Below are 21,249 nucleotides of genomic sequence, written 5' to 3' on the forward strand. Positions count from 1 at the left end.
AATCAAAGTGAGCAAACAATCACTTTTTGGACATATATGTATATATATATATATATATATATATATATATATATATATCCCCCATTTAACATCCAAGTAATGCTTGTTTTTAAAAAGCAAATTATATGCAAAGATCAAAACCACAAATTCATTTAGCAGTTCAAAGTTTACATCTTTAAAAAACATTGACAGAGTAATGTTTTGCCACCATTAAAATTAAATCTTAGAGAACAAGTAAATTCTACCTTGATTCTGAAATTTTAATTTCCAGAGAACTATAACTCCATTATTTCTCACCAGCTCCCCTATAACGAGACTATTAAGAAGAGAGAGAGAGAAACCCACTCAAATGCTTCATCTCTTCCAGGAAACACTGAAAGCTTGTTTATTATATCTTTATATAGTCCAGCTTATTTATTGCACCTAATTTGTAAAGACTCCCCAGGGCATTTGGGGGAATAAATATGAAACAAAAATGGAGCTGCTTCCCCATTCCTGGACCACCGCCCCAGTAGCAGGAGGCTGGGCCTTCTGGGGTAACTAGGAAAGGGGGCCGTTTGTCATCATAACCAGGAGTTGTCTGAGGGCCAAGCCTACAAGGTCAGGCTGCAAGAAGTCTAAAACCTAGAAGCCTGCCCCTCTCTGAAGTGTGTAGACCTGTCTGCTGATGGAGAGCCGTGGAGGGGTTCCACTGAGGCAGTTCCTGAGCTATCTGAAATATTCTGGGACACAACTGGACAGAAGGAGAAAGGCTTGGTAAAGAGGAGACAGTATTCTTCAGATGCTACTACCTCACTGAATGGCAATGCTGACAGGGAAGCTAGGCAACCAGATTCCTTAGTCAGAGGAGGGTCTTTGCAAGCGGGTGAGGACTTGCCTGGTGGGGTGAGTGTCCCAGGTGCGCTGGCTGGGTCTTGCAACCAGAGCAGCCAAAGAAAAGAGCGGGGCCGGGTGGGGGTGGGTGGGGGGAGCTGGGAGCAAAGAAGGGGAAGGGGAGGGTTTATGGCTGTTTTAGAAGAGATACTTATCACTGAATTACCCTATTTCAAATTTTGACACAGGAATGTCTTAGGATCACTGTTATTGAAAACCATACAGAAGTCACTTGAGGCATTTTTCTCATGAACACAGAATGAGCTCATTACCTGTAGCCTGGTAACATGTAAACGACAGTGCACCTTGTACCCTTCCTGAAAGGGAGGAGTAGGGAGGGGGCTTCTTAAAACAAAATCAAATCAGGACCTATATAAAATCAGCTTTGCTTCCATTCAATTTAGATTTATACTCTTATTAGTTCTGGTCACCAGATTTGTATCACAAAGTGCTCTTCGTGTACTTGATGTAAGCTATGTTTAGATTAAACACAGTTCTGCCCAGTTTCAGCGTAAGTAAACATGTGATTTTCCCACAAATTACATTATCATGGAATCCCTCAGTGCTGCCCGCCTAGGAGAGGCATAAGAAATAAAGCACTAGAATGCAAACTAGTAACTGTTTTAGGACTAAGAATTATATCAAATACCACTCAAAGAGCATTTAAAAAGTTAAAACATTTTAAAGTTCAAAGAAGGAAAAAAACCACCACCAAAATCCAGGAGCCAAGGCACTCTGTACCTGACACTCCGTACCTGCCCGACACGGTCTACACAAGCTGGGCGGTGTTTCCTAACTGATCTGGAAAATGCAAACCAAAGGAGACTCTGCCTGCAGAGGCCAGTAGCTGTGCATCCCGCTTCCTGCTTCCCTTAGGAAAACCTCACTTTAGTAAATCAGGCAAAAGGAAAACGAGACTGTCATTTAATCTCCAAAAACAAAACAGAAAAACCCCCAACCTTCTACAAATACACATGTAAAAATATTTTAAACATCCCCAAGTATAAACCAGTCTTGCCCAAGAAAAATCACAGGATCTGGGATCCACCTGACAATGAAAGTCCCAGGAGTCTCACAACAGCATGAACCCACAGATTTTTTTTGTTCTTTAGTCCAATATGGTGAAGATCAATAAACGTCTGATAGCTCGAGTTGGCAAATACATGAGAACTTAGTGAGGTTTCTCCCCTACCCCTTTCACATACTCACACACCATAAATAACAGCACCCAAATCAAAGTCCCTGGGTGCTTGTAAAGTGTCCCGGATATTGTAAATCACAGTCAAAATAAAAGCAAGCATTCTCAGAAGGCTTTGAGGATATATTGGATCTGCAAATCCAAATGTCCTGAACACAGAATAAAAGATGAGTCCCTGGAAAGGGAGATCTAAAATCCTTGTACGAAGAATGAGACACCTGCAAACCAGCCGAGCAAGTTAAAACGCCCCTTGCAAGTGAGCCTTCCGGTGACTCCAGGTAAGTCTGAGTACTTAGAAAGCCCCCCCAAAAGCCAAGAGGAGAAGTGAGATGTGTCCCACTCGCGGCTGTCCTGCCCGTCATGAGCCAGCAATCTGTAACACTGCCGGGGAGCCGGTCACTTCGGATCACTGGTGTGCTGTTCGCTGGAATACACACGGGGTCGGAAAGAGGAAATGCCTGCCTCACAGGCCCATCTGCCTTTATCATCTTTTCCTGAACATCAGATGAACTGCCGAAGAAAAAAAAACTGCAGGGAGACAAAGTATGAAGAATGTGTAGACGTGGGACAGCAGCAACAGAGGAGGGCCCGGCTGGGTGGAGAACACAAACGAACAGCAGGGGTCCAGAAGGTGGCTGGGGATGGAGTGACATTCACGTGACTGACTTTCCCAAGCGAGGCTCCTGCACACAGCCCGGGCACCCTCCGAGTTGCGTTGTTATTAAGCCACCATCCTCTGGCCTCGCCAGCATTGCCTGCAGGCCTGGTTCCTGTCCAGACCCTTTCTGGCACCATCCCACCTATACCCTGGGGCTGCCACGGGTGCCAAGCAGACCAGTGCACCGCAGCGGCTCTGAGCGTGAAGCCGGTTCTGTGGTCTAAGCCGGGCTGGACTTGCTGGTTGAAGAAAAAAGTGAATAGGATCCTTTCTTTTCCAAAACTGTGCCTGATGGCAGTTCAGCTGTTCTCTCGGCTTCCGTCTCCATCCCACGGTGACTGCAGCCAGGCGTCTGCGCCCGCTCAGCCATGCTCCGCCACTCGCAGTCACTAATAGTAGGGCCCTAGCTTTTCATACCCCAGGTAACTAGGCCACTCCGGGAACAGCCCATAGGAGCATCGAGGGCTTCCAAACTGGTCAAAGGATATCCCCAAATCTGGTCCGTTTTGCGACTCTGCTGTCCCCTGAGTGGACTTTAATTCCGCCCGGGTGATCCGATAGTTTTTGCCTTTGTTGCTGTCCCAGTACGTCTGCCCGTTGCACTCGTAACACACAGCGAACTCCATTCTTTCGTAAGACTGGATTTTCTCAGGTAAGCGAATGTCAAAAGAGAACGTGTCCCTGTCTGAACTAGAGTAAGTGTCCTTCACATACCAGCAGGGGAAGTCTGTGAAGCTTTTCCAGGTGTCGAACGTCATCCTGATCTTCACCGTCTTCTCGAACGCGAGGTTGTGCACCTTCACCGTGCCGGCGATGGCTTTGTCCTTTAGCACGCAGTTCTCCAGGCAGACGTGGTCGCTCTGAAGCCGGCTTCTGAAGTCTAAGTAATCTGCAGAAGGCTGAGAAAAATCCAAAACAAAGCTCTCGCTCTCTGCTGTCGTCAGACTCACGATGTTGTCTAGGAGCTCAGTGATGTTGAACGGAATATCTAACGGGTCATCAAATTCTGAGAACACTTTGACCATTGTCAGGGCCAGCCCCTGGTTGTCTGCGAAGGACACTCGCTTTTTCACCTTTTTCTCCTGGACGGTTGGGGCCATCACTCCGCTGGCTTCATTCTTGCTGCTCAACTGAATACAAGGCCTCAGAGGTTTGCTTGGCTTTGGTGAGATCTTGAAGGCGAACCTCTCTCTGCGCAAGGAAGGGGCCATGCAGCTGTATCTGTACTCTATGTCCACAGCCATCGTTGGGTTAGATGAGTAGTCTAGGACGCTGGCCAAGGGGGAAAGAAAAAAACGGCAATGAGATCAGACTGACGTTGCTTTTCTTCACCTCTGTCCACGCAGCTACAGTTCAGTATTAATTCAAGTGCGGTCCAGATTAACCAAAGACAGTGAAAAAAAAATGAGAAGGGATAAAACATAATGGGTTTGATCCCATTTTCCAAAAGAATGGTAGCACTTCCATAGGATGCATTAATCGCTTAGCAATGATCAACTGGAGAAACACACAGGTTCAGAGACAAACACAACAGTAATTTATAGCCATAGTGTAGTTATCTAAACATTTGTTTTAAAGGGCATTTGTCTTACTGTTTCCTTAAAGTCAAAGGAGTGAAAATTATAGGGGCAATTTGCTTTCTATTATCTGTTCTTAGAGCCATGCAATTGTTCTGGAAAGGAGAGCTCTCACTGAATTGGGCAATATAACTTTTAAGAATGTTGACAATCGGTTCGATGTAAAAAAAACACCAACCACACAAATAAACTTACAAAGTACTTGCATTTTAGTTTTTCCCTGGTCCATTGCAAAACTTTGTTAGAATGTACCGGAATTACACCTTTAGCTTTAACTTCAACACAAGCAGCTTTTGCTTGTTTGGTTTTTATTAAATACAAATGAAAAACCAAACAGGGGGCAAAGCTTTGCATCCAACCCCTCCCACTCTGACCACTCTTGACAACCTGGGTATGAACTGAGGGAGGAAGGGTTCCTCTTTGGCCACAGCAGCTTCCTCCTTGCCTGAGTCAGCACAAGGTCAGCTGCAAGTTCTCTCTGCCGGCCAACTAGTCTGCAAACCAACCTCCTACGTGCTTTCCTGCATGACATTAAAATAGCTCATTAGAAAAAGGTTGGGAACCTCTGATGATATTGTGTAAACTGAATTTTAAAATAAGAGGATCAGTAAAAGAATGAAGATTTGGTAAAGTTACACTGTTTGGACCCCGTGGTGTAAATGTGCCCGAGATCCCTTTTACCACCAAGCTGTAAGAACAAGTGGAACTAGGGGTCAGGAGGTGAGGTTCCAGCCAGAACTAATTAAACAATTCCCCTGGCACTTTTTAGAGCCTAATCGGTTTTGCAACATTCTTCCACGAAAGGCAAAAGTAAGGTTAATCACCTGTCGACCCAAGGGTTACTGCCCCAGGGGTATTGCACAAGCAGCCCCTGCCCAGAACCCCTTCGCTTTCTCAGTGTCACCATGACTGGTGGTGTGGACATTAAACCCTGGCACCTTAATCTCAGATATGGTGTGACTGTCAGCTACTTTGCCTATCCTCACACACAGATTCCAGTTTTTATTAATTGGAGCATTCTCCAAGAACTGGTCACCCAAGTGCTGGTTTGGTGTAGACCTTCCTGACCCTCTGCTCAGGAATTCCCCAATGGACTGTGACAGGAATGACCATCACTCAGAAGTAGTCCTAGCAACAGAGACATGCAAAGTAATAGTTTCCTAAGTTCCTAGAAGGAAGGCACCTGGACAGGCATTTTTATCTTCAAGTGGCTTGAAAATGATCAGTTCCAATGCAGGATGCACCTGCTGTACCTCAGGCCCCTTCTCCTGACAGACCCTTCTGCTGCTCCAGCCCTTTCCCTCACCCAGACCAGGGAATATGAGTGACCAAGGCTGGCCAGGCAGGTAGGACCTGGATACTAGTTCACTGCAGGACAGGATCATGAGAGCATGAGTAGCTGTTACTCAGGCCAGTATGGATGCTCAAAAGCTTTGCTTCCAAATAGATGCCTGAGATCAGTCTGGCCCCATTATGGACTGGGCCATGCCCAAGGGTAGATTTCAGCAATCCTGGTCAAAAGAGGGCAAACCCTAACACTCCATGATAATTACAAAACATGGATAGTTTTACATAAAGGCTTTCCTTTTCGCTAGTGACAAATAACACACCACCTCAAGACAGCTGGCCAGGGCTAGACGTCACGGTGATTTTTCTCTTGAAAACTATAGGCTTGTACAGAAAAGAACCCCATGACCTTCACAGTTCTAGGCAGTTGACCTACTGACTTTCTGGCTGTGCCTTTTATAGGAAGTATTTTTTTTTTTTTTTTTTTGTATTGACGCCAAAACATTTCCCCCTCATTCTCTTGTACTTTGATATGTAAAGACAGAAAAATAAGATGCACCAATAACCCCTGCCCCCAGGAACACCAAAACATTAGGTAAGCAGTCACAACAGGTTATAATTTTTAAGACATAACCATCCACCCCTTCAGCATTCCTTTATCCCCTCCCAAAAGGTTTGGTTGACACTGTGAATAAAGCTGACATCCTTCTCTTTGTACTCTGATCATGGCACCCCTTATTCAAGGTCTTAAAAGCCACTTGAATTCCTCTATCCTGTCACTATCCAAAGCATCTTTGAGATAAACATCTGTGGATGAGGCTGCATATTACAGAAAAGAGATAAGTTAAAATGGCATAGTCTCTGCCATCTAAATGTCCAAAGTGAAACACAGAGTGCTGGCCTAGGCAAGCCTCCACCTAGCTGTGCCACTTGCTACAAGTCGCTCAAACTCTCTGGGCTCCTGAGGTTCCTCTGACTCTGACATTTGTGATTGCTAATAATGCCTGATAGTTCTTCTCTTCCCACTACCTTTCCTTAAATACCTCAACCTGACTTTTGTGGTAAGGCCCCCAGCTGGCTCCCTTCAGTCTTGGCTCCTGGGCAACCCTGCCAGATGAACCCTATCCTCTGCCTCCGCACCCCAGCTCAAAGCCCTAATGCTCTCGTCTGGACCCTAGTTCTCCCGGGGAGGCCTGGCCACGAAAACCACAGGCTCTAACACCTTCTAGCAACTCTCCACGCCCCCAAGTCTTTCCTCAATCTTCTCCTCTTCTTTGGGGAACAATGCCACGGCAGCCCCAAATCTTCTAGCATGTCCTTCTAGGCCCTCGATCCTCTCTTTTGCAGGGTCCCTTCCACACCTCTTTTTCTGCGTTCAAAAGAGTGGAGCGTCCAGGCTGGAAGATCCCACAGGTCACTCCGACTCGGCCCCTCTCGGCCCCACCTCCCAACCCCCCTTGGGTCCTCCTTCGCCTGTCGGGCACCCACCTGTGGGGCCGCGGGGCAGCCCCCGCCCCAGCTCGCTTGGTGCTGCATCGGAGAGCCCGGAGGGAGGTGGCAGGGGAGGCCGGCGCCACCGGACTACGCTCGGTTCCCGGAGGGGGAGGAGCCCAAATTGTCACGGCGGGGCGGGGTGGCGGGGCGGCGGGGTGGCCCCGGCCCCGGCCCCGGCCGCGCCGCGCGAGCGTCCCCAAGAGGCCGCTTCGCCCGGGCGGGATCGCAACAGCCCCAGTCTGGGCCCCGGGGCCAGGGACCGGGCCGACGCGGCGCTCTACGCCCCCCCTCTCTCGGCGGGCTGAGAGACGAGCAAGTGTGTTTCCCTGAGTTTTACGGGGAAGCGAGGCCCCGAGAGAGAAGAATGGACTTTTCCTAGTGCTCCAGACCCCACCGCCCAGCTCCGGCGGCACTCTCCAGGGACAATAGAGGGCAAAGGGAGCTGAGGTCCCAGCCCCTGCCGCGCGGGGACCGCACTCCGGTGGAGCTCGCGGGTCTGGCCCGGTGCCAGCCCACCTCTCGTCCCCGGCTGCCCGCTCCATGTGGGAGCAACAGCTTCCCGGAGCCCGTCTAGAGTGTCCCACCCGGAGTCCAGCTGCAAGTTGGACGGAGAGAGCGCAGACGGCAGGGACCAAAGAGGGTCTCCACTGCGCGCCCCCGCCGCCGTGTCCGCGGCCCCGCGCTCGGACTCCAGGACGGGGGTGTGTGCGGGGGGGACGTACCTGGTCCAGCTCATAAGCCCGGAGGTGCGGAGGCTCCAGCCCGCGGCTGCATCGGTGCCACAGCGGCCGGGGCAGCCGGCGCGGCGGCAGGAGCGGGGGCCGAGACTCACGTCCGTGCCCTCCGCAGGCAGCCGCATCCGTCCTCGCGCTGGAAGCCCGCTCGCCTCCTCGGGACGGCCCGCCTCCCGGGACTCTGGCTCCCCGCCGCCGCGCGGCTCCCTTTAACTTTCGGGCCACCTCTCCGCTCTCGGGGTGCCATCCCAGACCCCCTGCACGTGAACGCCCCCCGCAGCCAATGGGCGTGCCCGGGTCGCGAGCGGCGACCAATCGCCGCGGAGCCGCGCTGCAGGAGCGCCCCCTGCACCACGTGATCCCGCGGCCTCGGGAGGGCGGGGGTCGCTGTTTCACCGGGAGCCCGGGGCGGGCGCCAGGGGGCAGAGGCACTTTCCTGCAGAGCACCCCATTAGGGCCCGAGGCCTGGGCACGCGCGGCCGGCCAAGTTCCCCCTTCGAGGCTCAGTCCTAGCCGGGCAGAGCTTCCCACACCGTCCGCGGGCCCCGCCTTCGTCTGCACTTTAGCCGCGGGGTTCACCGACGCCGTGACTTCCCCACCACCTGCGGAGACGGGAGGCCCTGAGAAAACGCTTGCCTTGCCCCCCCATTTAGGTGGCGTTTCTCTGGGATAGTTATTCCTAGCTCCTGCGATAATGTCAGAACAATTATTGGACGCTTGCTTTGTGCCCGTCACGGTCCAGGTATTACTGTGAAAGGAATGTAGTACAATTCTTTTTATAAGGTGGTGGTTGGGGCCCATCTCACAGATGTGCCCGCATGGATATAGCTGAGGGTTTCTCAGGTAGGTCCGCATATTTTAGAGGAAATTACCTGACCTGAATCTGTTATAAAAACGACCTGGACCTACAGGGCCTTCATGGTCTCTATGGTAGATCCTGAGGTCCGTAGAGAATAATGAGATTATAAGAAACCAAAAGCCCCTCCTCTCCTATGAGATCAATAAATATACATTTATATAGCCAGATATATAATCTTCTTTAGGATCTGTTTTGAGCTGGTCACTTTAGGGATGACCAGCTCAAAGCTTTAAAATTTCTAATTTTAATGACTTTTGGAAGTTGATACAGAGATTGCCAGCTTTTTAAAGTGCCAAGTAAAGTCGTTGAATTAAAAAAAATAACTTACGATCTTCTGTTACTATTCTTTTATTTTTTTAAAAAAGTTCTTTTTAACAGTAATAACAACAAAATGCAGGAAGAACATAATCTTAGAGTAAAATCCTTTACATTGGATATATTTAGCTTTACGAAAATTCATTATGTTGAATGTGGTATCTGGGAAATTCTGCTTTAAGGGGTGCAAGAGCATATCCTAATTTTACTAGGGATCTAAGACTAAAATGCTAGTCGGTTACAGAAATCTGATACAGGCCTTCAGCTTAGAGAGTGTCCCCAGACATAGTCTCCCTGTCTGAAGGGCAATCATTAGTCCTTCCCTTCTTTCCCAATGGGCAAATCTGATAAAGGACCACCTGTGAATCAGCTGTTGTTGGTAGGTGGTTGGCAAATAAAGTTTCTGTGCAATACTGCCTTTCCCAACTCTAAACTCCCTTTATTAGCTGATGAGTGAGTTGAAGATTTATTAAGCCAAGTGTTGGCTGTGTTTCTCGAGTGTAGTGAGCATGCTAACGGAGTGGGCAAAGAAAAGGAGCCAACAGGTATTGCAAAATGTATGCAGCCAAAGGGTGATCTGCACCAAACTGGGAAAAGGTTGAAACAGGTAAATACAACTTTACAGCATTAGGATTTGGAAGCATCTTCCTTACATAGATCTAGGAAACCAGGGGTAATAATTTCCCCTGTGGTTTAGATGACTATTTCAGACCAGGAGAGTGGGGCTAAACTTAGTTGTGGCACACCACAGTCTTGGTAGGTAGGAATGTGGCATCTACGAGTCTGAAAAGAGCACAGTTTCATTTGCGATCAGAATAGAGCTGGGACGCAAGCTCTGGAGGACTGTTCCAGCAGAATCCAGAGACCCAGAACCTGACGGCTAGACTGGCCCTTGCACATCGAGATCTTGCCTCGTGCTCTCATTTAATAGCAGAAAGGAAGCCAAAATGGACAATTCCAACCTTTTAGCCAATGCATACCAAGTTCCTTTTATAATATCTGGCATTTAGTTTTCATTTCATTTAATAAGCCAACCATCTCCCTCCTCAGATAAACCAAAAAGACTAGCAGTGACTTATCACAGCTAATTGTTACTTTTCCTTAAACTTTTCTTTTTCGTGTCTATTAGTAGTAGCATTGTCTTTTTTCTTATCTTACTCTCAAGAATTTCTGAGATTAAATAATGATGTGGGAGAAATGTATGGAAGGCAAATCTCTGTGTTTTGGGAGCTAACAGGTAGGCTGCCCATTTGTGGCAGTGGAGGTGGGGGTAGGGAGAGGGGAAGGTCAGAGAAGGCTACTGGAGAAGTGACCACTGAGCAGCATCCTGAAGGGGGAGTTAGAGTTTAGGGGTAATGAGAGAGCATGGCAGGAATTGGCAAAGGTGCAGAGCTCTCTACTTTCCCCCAAAGAATTTCCGCTGTGCTGATTAAAACATTTCTTTATGCATGTGTTAACATCAGCTTTTTGCTCATCCAGAAGGTTTTTAAAAATACTGTTCATGTCTTATCTCCTTTTCTACTTAACACATTTCAAAGACAGCCCAAACTGACGTCCTATCTTCATCCAAGATTTTGGAAGAAAAGTCTTTTTTTTCCCCCCTCTCAGAGTTATAATATTGCTTCTCTTTTAATAAAAAGTATTGCAGAGAAAATCTAAATGAAAATAACCAGCACCAAGAGTCAGAACTAAAAAAGAGAACATTCTTGTGCCGATGAGAATAGAAAGAGGGAAAGACTTTCCAAACTGCCTGAGTCGGTTTATATTTAGACGAGTGAAGTTGTTTGCACCTGTCAGAGCTGCAGACATGTTCTGGGCGCATCATGTTACCTGGGGCCCTCTGCCCCTCTTTCAGATTTGACTAAAAGTGACTTGCTAGGTCATGTCTTGTGGGAAAGGCAGATGAATACTTTAATGGAGGGATTCTGTAAGCCTCTGTCTACGGAGGATATGTCCTTAGCATGGGAGAAGACCTAGACTGGTTTATATGTCAAAACTCCTCGAGCCCATCAGGGCATTTTCCTCACTGTTGAGTTCCTGGGTGAATTTTATGTGTGAACCACTCCTTTAAAAGCTATATATACAGAGCAGCTTTTATTCCATAGCTTCATACCTTGTGCAGTGCTTTGTACAAACCTGATATGATATCTTTTATTTGTATTGTTTATTATTTTTATGATTATAAAACTAATACAAGGCCACTGTAGACATTATGGAAAATACAGAAAAATGCAGAGAAGAAAATAATCAGCACCACCCAGCAATAACTACCAATATAATTCACTATCTTTTCATTCAGTATTTATTCTATACATAAACATTAGATTAGGCCAATCATAGTATATATGAAGTTTAATATCATTAATTTTTACTCATGACTGCTTCTAATTTTTATTGTATTAGTGTTGTTACAATTTTTCAGATGTGCTTTTTCAATGGCTGTGCAATATTCCTTTATATAGAGGGATCATACTTTATTTTCTTATTGTGGGGTACTTAGTTTTCCATATTGTCTCTATTGTAAATACACTTTGATAAGCACCTTTATATTGAATCTGTGTCCACGCCCCTGATTATTTTTTATAACCCATTCCCCACAGAATACAGACTTTCTTCAAACTCTTGATTTATATTGCCAAATTGTTTTTAGAAAGATCAGTATTGACTTTTTATTCCCACTCCTGGAGAAAATGGAGGGTTAAATGAGCCTAATAAGGTCTTGGTTTGTGGACTTTGGGCAAATTATATATCTCATCTGACAAAACAGCTAGATGAGAATTTTGACTAATGAGTTGTATATTCTGTACCTGGGTGAAAATAGCTGTAGTTCTCATCTTTTGCTTTAGCTTTGAACCTCAAAGTACACAGCCAATTTGTGTTGTCAATGAGGACTTCATAGCCCATATTATTGACTTAAATGATATCAAGTGGTGGCTGGCCAGAGAGAAGGTAGAGAGGCTGGGAATGGGGCAATACAGCTTGGCCACAGGCTTAAAAGGAATTAGGCAGAACCCAGTATATATTTATATTCTTTGCTCATTTCTTCCATTGGTGACTGGTGTGGCTGTAAATTATATTTAAATATGTAACTATATACATATGATGCAATGCATAGCATCCAGATTTTCATGGCATACATTTTGGTGCGGAGGACATGTCACACTGCTCGTGGCATTGGGACAGACCACTTGGCTGTCGCGTGCCTTGTACCGAGGTCTGGGCTGTTTCTGCTGTGTGCCTGGAGTCAGCTGCCTCGGATACAGCAAGTTCTCCGGGGTTTTGTGTAAGCAAATATTCTCCAGCCGGTTCCATCCTGTATTTACAATACTGCCTGGATCATCCTCTTAGAAACAGGCGATGATATAATTCGTATTAAGAAAACAATGATTCACTTGAGAGATGAGGTAAAAAATGAAATATTTATGTACCGTGATGTTAAAATGTGCACCGCTCTGTTTTCCAACAAGCTTTAATTTTCTATCACTCCTCGTTTTCTTTGAAATTTAGAGTCAGAAGCTGAACTGACTTCATGGTTTTCCCTGTGATCATCTGATATCCCCTGGAGAATTACTGCTTAAAGGCTGCATTCTTCCCCCTCCAAACTCATGGTAACGATTTCCCCACACAGCCAAGGGCTGTTCTGGGCCTAGAGACAGAGCAGCTAAGGCTGGGAAGTCACCACATGTTGAGAATATTGCTTCTCTGCCCCTTGCCTTGCTCGCGTTTCCAAGGAGGCACAGAGCTCAGGGGGAGCGAGGGAGCCATCGTCTAATGTCGCTATTTCATCTACTGCATAGTAAAATGCAGAGGACAATAGCGCATTTGTTATGAAGGCTACTCGAGTTTGTTATAAAATTACACTTCACCAAAAACAACAACCCGATAACTATTAGTATGAGTCTTACTTGGTAGGTAGCCAGGACTATAAAATATATAAAGCCAAACTTTGACGTCGTTTTCATCTAAGCCTTGGAAATGGACATAACCATACATTAAGCCTTAGCAACAATATTTGGCATCATTCCTGTTTTCCTCTGTTAATTCTTTGGTCATTTCAAAGGATAGTAAATAAGCATTTCTCTTTCTTATAAATCAGCATTAGTCATCAACTTTAAGGGGCAATTCAAAGTCATAGAGAAGGAGAAACATCACAAAAAGGAGATTTCTGGTTTAATTTCTTGCTAAAATTCCTAGGAAGACACATGAAAAGGTGAAGGCTCACGTAACTGTCAAGCCCTAGAGATAATGAAATGTAGTGGTCAAGAGCTTGGTCATCTGCTGGTCCTGAATTTGAATACTGACTCTGCCACAATGAGCTGTGGACCTTGGGAAAATCACATCCCAATTCTGTGCCTCTGTTTTCTTATTTGTAGAATGGGAATGCTAATGCCTACCTAGTGATTCCCTGGAACATTTTATGTGTAACCAGGATGACTTGTTTCATAAAACCCAAGTGCAATGAAAGTTTGACGGCTGGATTATTTTAAATACAATAAAAACCTGGATCCTAACCCTTTACTTACCAAGGCCAGCAAGAAGTATCAGTTGGCCTACACAGCCCCTCAAAATCAAGAACAGGCCCTTTGTTCTTAGACTCTGTGGCCCCTGCTCATAATGCTGCTACTTCTATAGCCCACCCTCTGTGGAGGTCAGGTCCTCACCACTCACCGCAGCTGCTGCTCAAGGCGGGCTTTAAGGTGATGCCTCGTCAGCAGGCCTGTTGTGAAGTCCAGGCCCTCCCAGATCTCAGCACCTTCCGCTTGAGCAGGGTGAGTTTCTATCACCTGTAGAGACTTCAGATCCCACAGCTCATGGGCTCTGGGAATTCACCCACTCTCTGGGGTGGGTCTTTCTGCAAACCTATAGAAACACCATTTTCTATCCCCTCCCAATCTTGGACAGTCCTGGACCCTTTCTGGAAGGACCCAACATTCCCAAGGTTTATATGGGGCAATTTCTTCAGATGCTTTTGAAACAGGAAGGAGCTGTTAGCACCTCATTAGGGCTAAAAGAGCCACTACTTAGGAAAAAAGACCCACCTTTCTCTGTGGTTTAAGTTGCTGGGGTGTGTGAGAATAAAGCACAGGTTTAAATGCTGACATATTTGTAAACTATGGAGCACGTGGTTAATATTCCAAGGGCATCACTAGTGTGCCAAATACCCCCTCATTTGAGGATAGATGAACAGAAACAACTACTAAGATTCAACTTATTTAAAAAAAAAGATATTTCTAAAGGCTCTGAAAAAGAGCAGAACTCTGAAACATGTTTACTATAGAAAACAAAAGAAAAAATTAAGATATTATTATAAAAAGACATGGTCTTTATGAATTATAGAAAACTACAGAAAGAGAAGGGACTTAGATGAGAAGTTAGCAAGGTGATTTCTTTTTTACTTAGAAAATTTTATTTAGAAATATGTGCATTTATCCTACACAGTTCATTGCTTTCTTAGGTAGTTCTGCCATATCATATTTTTTGCTGTAAACCCTTGTAAACTCTAGCATGCATTTTGAAAAGTAAACACATTTTTAGTGTGCAGATTAATAAATTGTCATATCTATCCACTAGCACCACAGAAGCCCCTTTTATTCCTAATTCCTGTCACTCTTCCCCACAGAGGTGAGAATTATAATCATCTCTAACCCCACAGCAAGATGGTTTCTTACAAAGGTAAGCATGCTTTCCTCATACAAGCCAACAATCACGCTTCTTAGTATTTACTCAGAGGAGTTGAAAACATATGTCCTCACAAAACCTATACATGGATGTTTATAGCAGCTTTATTCACAATTGCCAAAATCTGGAAGCAACCAAGACATTCTTCAGTTGGTGAATGGATAAATAAACTGGTACATCCAAACAATGGAATATTATTTAGTGCTAAAAAGAAATGAGCTATCAAGCCATGAAAAGATATGGAGGAACCTTAAATGCATTTTGCTAAGTGAAAGAAGCTAATCTGAAAAGGCTACATACTGTGTGATTCCAACTAGATGACATTCTAGAAAAGGCAAAACTGTGGAGACAGTATAAAGGTCAGTGGTTGTCAGGGGTGGGTCAGGGAGAGATGAATAGGTGGAGCACAAAGGATTTTTAAGGCAGTGAAAATATTGTGTATGGTATTATAATGATGAAAATATGTCACTATACATTTGTCTAAAGCCATAGAATATACAACACCAAGAGTTAACTCTATTGACTTTGGGTTATTATAATGTTTTAATGTAGGTTCATCCTTGGTAAAAAATAAATAAATAAATAAATAAATAAATAAATAAATAAATAAATAAATAAATACCATTCTGGTGAATGATGTTGGTAATGGACAAGGCTATGTATGTGTGGGGCAGGGGGCATATGAGAGATCTCTGCACCTTCTTCTCAATTTTGTTGTGAACCTGAAACTGCTCTTTAATAAAAGGTGTTAAAAAAGGTAAGACGACATATGAAAAGAGATGAAAGAAGAGTGGATGGCAAAGAATGCAATTAAAGAATTAAACTCCATTGTGGAAGTGGAAATAAGCAAAATTGACAGTGTTGAAAATGGAATCAGTGATTTGGAGCTCAATCTCAGGAATCCACCAGGATGTACAGGAAAGGAACACTGAGTCAGAAATGGTAAGAGGAAAGACAGGATTACTGAAAAAAAGAAAAGAGATCCTGAAGAAGAGAATGGGGCTCACATATTTCAGATAAAACCAGCTTAGAAAGACCCACACCTAGACAAATACTGAAAACATTTTTTAATTACAGGGACAAAAAAAAGCTACAAGTATCGGGGTAGGAAATAACTATCCCCCCACCCACCCTGCCACCCCCTTAAACCAGTTATTGATGGAAGAGCAAATACCAGATGGCTTCTGACCTCTTTGTAGCACTAACTGCCAGAAACCATGGAGAAGCATCTACAACAATTTTATGCTTGACCAAGACTACTTTTTTGTGTATATGACCTCTTTTCCTGAAACATCCCATTTCCCCCCACATTACAAATACAGCAATGAGACTGAGTGGTAGTCAAAAAAGGTAGTTATAGCTTATCCACCATGCTAATTTCTTTCCATGATGAGGTTCTAACATTACATTTAAAAGTCTATTTTATGCTGCCCAGATCATCTCATCTGGCAGCTGTAGTGCTCTTTGCTGCTGGGAAAGAGGTCTCCCTCCCAATGACGTCTTTAATCTCACCTCTCCCACTCCAAGGGTGGTCTATTGTTTTCCTTGCCAGTGGGAATTTACACTTTGTGGGTGTAGTGTTTGCTCAGGTGGAAGAGCTCAGCATACCAACTCTTCTCCTTAATTTCACTCCAAATGCCAAGACTTTAGTTTATAAATCCTATTGAAAAATCATAGGCTACTAGAGTTAAAAGGACTTTGTGTCTCCTAGTCTAGACCCCCACATTTACAGGTGAGGAAATGGAGACCCAGAAAGGCTCCGTTGCTTGTTTATCCATAGCAGATTTCATATAGTGTTACTGCCACCTGGTATTTCTAAGAAAAGAGGAAAGAAATGAATAATCCCTCTCCTTTGCCTTCCCCTTCACCACCGTTGCCAGCTCTACTTCCAGAGGGAAGAGGATGCTGTCTCTTGGTCAGGAAGGACAGCCAAAGAGAGCAAGTACCTAGCACCTTACAGTGGTGACCAGAAGTCCATTGTGCTTCGTGGAGGATTTCCACTCTCAGAGCTCCTTCCAGGGTCATGGTGGTGCTCTCTTCCCTCCCCTAGCTATGTGATGGTCACCAGCAGAAAGTGCAGGAGGGCAAGTTCACTTGGTACCAAGCAAGACACAAACAGAGGAGTAGGAGGCACCCAAGTTCTTGCTGCCCTCATGCTCCATCAGGTGGGGAGCAGAACGTGGGCGAACCTTAGGGGACACAGCTCTGAGCAGTATTGGTGACCTGGTTAGTCTTGGTCCCATCATTGTCCAGCCATCTGGTGGAACTCGAGCAAAGCAAAAGTTACAACCTCCTCAGGAGAAAGCTCTCTTGCCAGCTGTTTTTATGCTCCACAGGCCGAATCTAAACAGTAAGGACTCTCATTTAATGAGCATTCACTTAGTATCAGGCACTTTATATACTTTATACCAATAGCCTGAAGAGTATTTCTCTTTTCCTCCCTTTTTATTGAATTTATTGGGGTGACACTGGTTAACAAAATCGTACAGGTTTCAGGTGCACAATTTCACAAAACATCATCTGTACACTGTATTATGTGTTTACCGCCCCAAGTCAAGTCTCCGCCCATCACCATAAAGATAGGTATTTTTATGAGCCCCCTTTTATAGGTAAGAAAACCGAGGCACAGAGAAATTAGGTAACTTGCCTAAGTTCACAAAGCAGCAAATGGCCAAGTCTTGATTCAAAGTCAAATGTGTCTGGCCCCAAAGTCCAGGCTATTTCTACCACATCAGCCTGCGGCTCCCAGCAACCAGATGGGAAAGGCTGAGAGGCCCACCTCAGGGACTTCTTGTCTTGCTTGCCCCATCTGCTAAATTGAATTTTAGGGCCTTAACCGGGGCCCCAGCAGAATAAGTTTTGGATTTTGCAAGCAGAGCCTTTAATTCAATTTAACTGCTGGGACAACCACCTCATTCACGGGCGGGCAGTAGGGAAGGATGATTAGGTTACTTGTGGCTGCGGCTCTGGCTGCAGGAAGAGAGGTCCGCAGCTTCCCCGGGTGGCTGCTGCGCAGTGGGCAGTGAGGAAATCTGGGGGGGCGGGAGGAACCAGAGGCGAAGGGAGGAAGGCCGGGGACATGTGGGGAGGGTTTCTGAGCTTGCACAGGATAAAAGGGGAAGGCCACACAATGGATGAATGGGTGCCAAATATCTGTGTTTTCAGGAGGAAGCCAGACATGGAAAAAAGCCCTCTGGCCCCAAACAATTAAGTACACCCCACATCCTGAGACAGCAATATAAATAAATGAATAAATAAATAAATAAATAAATAAATTAAATAAATAAACCAACCTGCAGTGAAGGTAGGAAATTCTATAGTAAACCTGGAAGGAGTTCATTTATTCAGAACTGCCTTGTAAAAGTTGTTTAGGATGGTCAATACCTTGGGGCCAAAGCAGCCAGAAATCTTCTCTGTCGTCTCTGGCTTGTCACAACAAGGGGTGGGGGTGGGGGGCACAGAGCTACAGTGTGCAAAAGAGTTTGTGGTTTGTGCTGGGGAGAGGAGGCTTCTGGGTGACCGACCCCCATCCTCTCATCTCCGGACCCCCTTCCATGGCCCTCAGTCAGGGCTGGCACTTGTCACATGCCTGTCAAGCTAATGACTCTTGTAAGACATCAGGAGACTGGTGGTGATGGAGGGGGAGAGAACTGGGCATGGATCATCCTGGACATTTTATGTTCCCCACACCTTTGTGCCTCTAGGACTTCTGGGATCTGAAACCAGACAGTTTTCTCTAGGGGGCCACCCCAGCCTCACAGCCATCTTGCCAAAACAAAGACTAACTTTAATTTGAATTCACTCTGATTTAAAACATGAATATGCGCCATCTGGCATTTTTATGAATAAAGGAAATGTTACAAAAGTGAGTAATTAACATTTTAAGGCTTTTGAAGATATTGGAAAGTCACGTTGGGATTATAAGGCTTCTGGAAAACCTTTCCTGGTGTTTCTAGTGCTTTCTAATCACTGTCGCTATAGAGACACCTCCAGACCCTCACTCTATTCTAGCCCCAGCTGCCAGAGCCCGCCTGGCCTCGGCGGGGAGGCAGAACAGGGGCTGTGCCTATCATAGCTCTCAGGGCCTGAGATTCCCTAAGCCCTCTCTATTTGCCAAACACTTAAACGTATTTAATTTAATTTTAATTTCAAATGTATTTAATACCTATTTGTTTGAGTCAGACCTTTGGCTGAGCGTAAGCCAAAGCTGGGTAAAGGAAAAGCTAGGGAAATAATTTTATATTTAGAGAAACGTTCGAGAAAAGATTGGATAAAGAAACAAAGAAAAACAGTCAAGGAGCTGTACCCTGTGTTCCCCAAAGGGCCTTGCTTGAAATGCTAGTTTCTTGAGAAGTTTGTCACCAAAATGTTTCTGGGATCAAGTAAATCTGGAGACGGTTACAGCCTGGAGCCCCATTTGGAGATTCCCAGAGCCTGAGAGCATCCCGAAGGCTCTGATGAAGCCTGCAGTGGGGAAGCTGGCTCTTTATATAACAGGCATTTCCTGGGCTGCCCTGAGAACCCATGTTTCCTGCGATGCTGCACTGATGCTGCATTTACCCATGGAAAGGAGTAAAGGAGAAGAAGATTGAACATAGGTAACCACGACTGAAATTTTAGAAAAGTAATTCTAACAGAATTGGGACATGTATTATGCCTGATTTAATTCTGTGTAATGTTATTTCTCCACAGAGAGCAAGGAGAGAAATAGTTCCACGGAACACCTTTTCCTAGAACAGGACAATCAGGAGGATGCTTTCTCCCACCCAAGCACAGGACCAAGCCATGGTGGAAAAAAGAGAAGCAAGCGGGAGAGTAAACCAGCCAGTGCCAGGCTATCCATAAGGAATGAAGGCAAACAAAACAGCCATCCTTGCAGCGCACAGACACATCTGGACAGGACATCAGTGTTCGCCTGATACCAGGCCTAGGACTAGGAATAAACCCACTTGCAGCAACATTTTGTGCAGGTTTGAAAGGGAACATTCTTAATAGAGGAGTTTTGACAGAAACACACATAAGGTCATATAACGACGGAGGCAAATACAGCCACAAGTTAAGGAACACCTAGAGCCACCAAAAGCTGGAAGCAGCAAGGAGGGGTCTTCCCCTAGAGACTTCAGAGGGAGTGTGTCCCCACTGGCATCTTGATTTTGGACTTCTGGCCTCCAGAAATGTGGGAGAATGAATTTCTAATGTTTTAAGCCAAAATTTAGAAGGAGGAATTTAAATCTTTGTAGGAATCAAAAATCATCCATCCATCCATCCATTCATTTATTCATTCATTCAATACAATGTATTGACTGCCTATCAGTGCCTCAGGACTGAGGATGCAGAGCACTCGAGCCAGGATCCCTGCTGTGTCTGTTCTCCCCGTTGGGCAGAGGAGATGGAAATGAATAACTACAGGCCACAGTGTTAGGTTCTTTGGGAATGTGATGACGAGGGCCACAGGACTGAGCCCAGAATGTGATCGTCGGTCCCTGTGTAGCTTATCCATTTTGATGCCTACAGCAATTAAACGGTGCTTTCTCAGTCACTGAAGCAAACCAACAGATGGTTGTTTAATTGTTTATAAAACCAAACATTAACTACAGGGCTTGGCAATATATCTCTTCTTCTGAAGGCTCTGGAAGCAGTTATCAGACAATGCTCTGGAAGAAGCTAAAAAACATCAAGAAAATAAAACATGGAAACTCAGAATTCAACCCGAGCACTGCCCTGCTTTCTAACTTCTGTTGAGCGGCAGTATGGGGATTGTGTACGTCACAGGAGCATTGGGTGGAATGAAGAATTGCTTCTTATAGAAATGGAAAAATAGAAAGCTACTCACAAAGCCCCTTTCCAGAGATAAAGGGTTTTTATCAAGTTATATGTGTCAGCCAGAGACGTGTGTGGGGAATTTGGCCCTTAAGTTTCCTAGTTTCTGGCCACATTTTCACGTTGCCTGTGTTCTAGCCTATGAAGCTCCCAACTCTATGCAAATGCTGTTTTAATAAAGCACTAATTGCAGTAATGGGCTGGGCACTTATGTCTCTAGTAATCACATCAACACCACTTGGCCTAATCTTCAAAAATGGACTACAAGCTATTACTAGGCTATAAACTCTAACTGCACGCTTTACCACAGACACCTGCAAACAATGGGAAGCGGCCTGAGAGTCACCAAGGGCACCTTGCTGTCCAGCTGTTGCGAGCAATCCCTAAGAGCCCAGTTTCAAGGGCCACCCCTTCCGTCCATCTGCCTCTTGGTGGTGCTGCTATGTATATGTGGTGGGAGCTGGACACCCAGCCGTTTCTGAAAGGCTGCAGCTGAAGTTCCCACTCTAGGATTAGTAAGTATGTACTGACAGACGCTGTGCAGGGAGCCCTGGCAGACTCTTCCTCTTCCTCCTGGGCACAACCTAAATGTCGCATGCCCAGAGAGGTCCCCTGGCCGCCGCCCACCCTAGCTACCCTTGCTCCTTCTTGTTTGTTTCCTTCATAGCTGTCACCCTCTGTAGTTGTTTCTAGTTCTATTTATTTTCTTGTTTGTGCTCTGTCCTCACCAAAGGGAGAGCAAGCTCTGTGAAAGG

General features: G+C 45.4%; 1 protein-coding gene across 2 annotated transcripts; it reads right to left on the reverse strand.

The window, feature by feature from the left end:
* Positions 1-221: 221 nt before the first annotated feature.
* On the reverse strand, positions 222-7,962 carry PPP1R3B (protein phosphatase 1 regulatory subunit 3B). Of its 2 annotated transcripts, none has more exons than XM_016209062.2 (2): positions 7,810-7,962; positions 222-4,001 (listed from the first exon to the last, which is right to left on the reverse strand). In XM_016209062.2, the coding sequence occupies exons 1-2, from the start codon at positions 7,944-7,946 to the stop codon at positions 3,119-3,121; spliced, it is 1,020 nt and encodes a 339-aa protein (XP_016064548.1). In that variant the 5' UTR covers positions 7,947-7,962; the 3' UTR covers positions 222-3,118. The 2 variants fall into 2 exon arrangements, with proteins under 2 accessions (XP_016064548.1, XP_016064549.1); XM_016209063.2 differs by lacking the exon at positions 7,810-7,962 and adding an exon at positions 7,082-7,138.
* Positions 7,963-21,249: the final 13,287 nt, after the last annotated feature.

This window comes from Miniopterus natalensis, chromosome 2 (genome assembly GCF_054644295.1).
Source record: "Miniopterus natalensis isolate mMinNat1 chromosome 2, mMinNat1.hap1, whole genome shotgun sequence".
Taxonomy (NCBI): Eukaryota; Metazoa; Chordata; class Mammalia; order Chiroptera; family Miniopteridae; genus Miniopterus; species Miniopterus natalensis.

Bases quoted from the DNA above. Each gene is read 5' to 3' on its own strand.
- PPP1R3B (XM_016209062.2), bottom strand. From the start codon at position 7,946: ATGCGGCTGCCTGCGGAGGGCACGGACGTGAGTCTCGGCCCCCGCTCC. The intron at 4,002-7,809 runs GTACGTCCCCCC...CCCCTTGGCCAG, and splicing joins GGGCTTATGAGCTGGACCAG to CGTCCTAGACTACTCATCTA.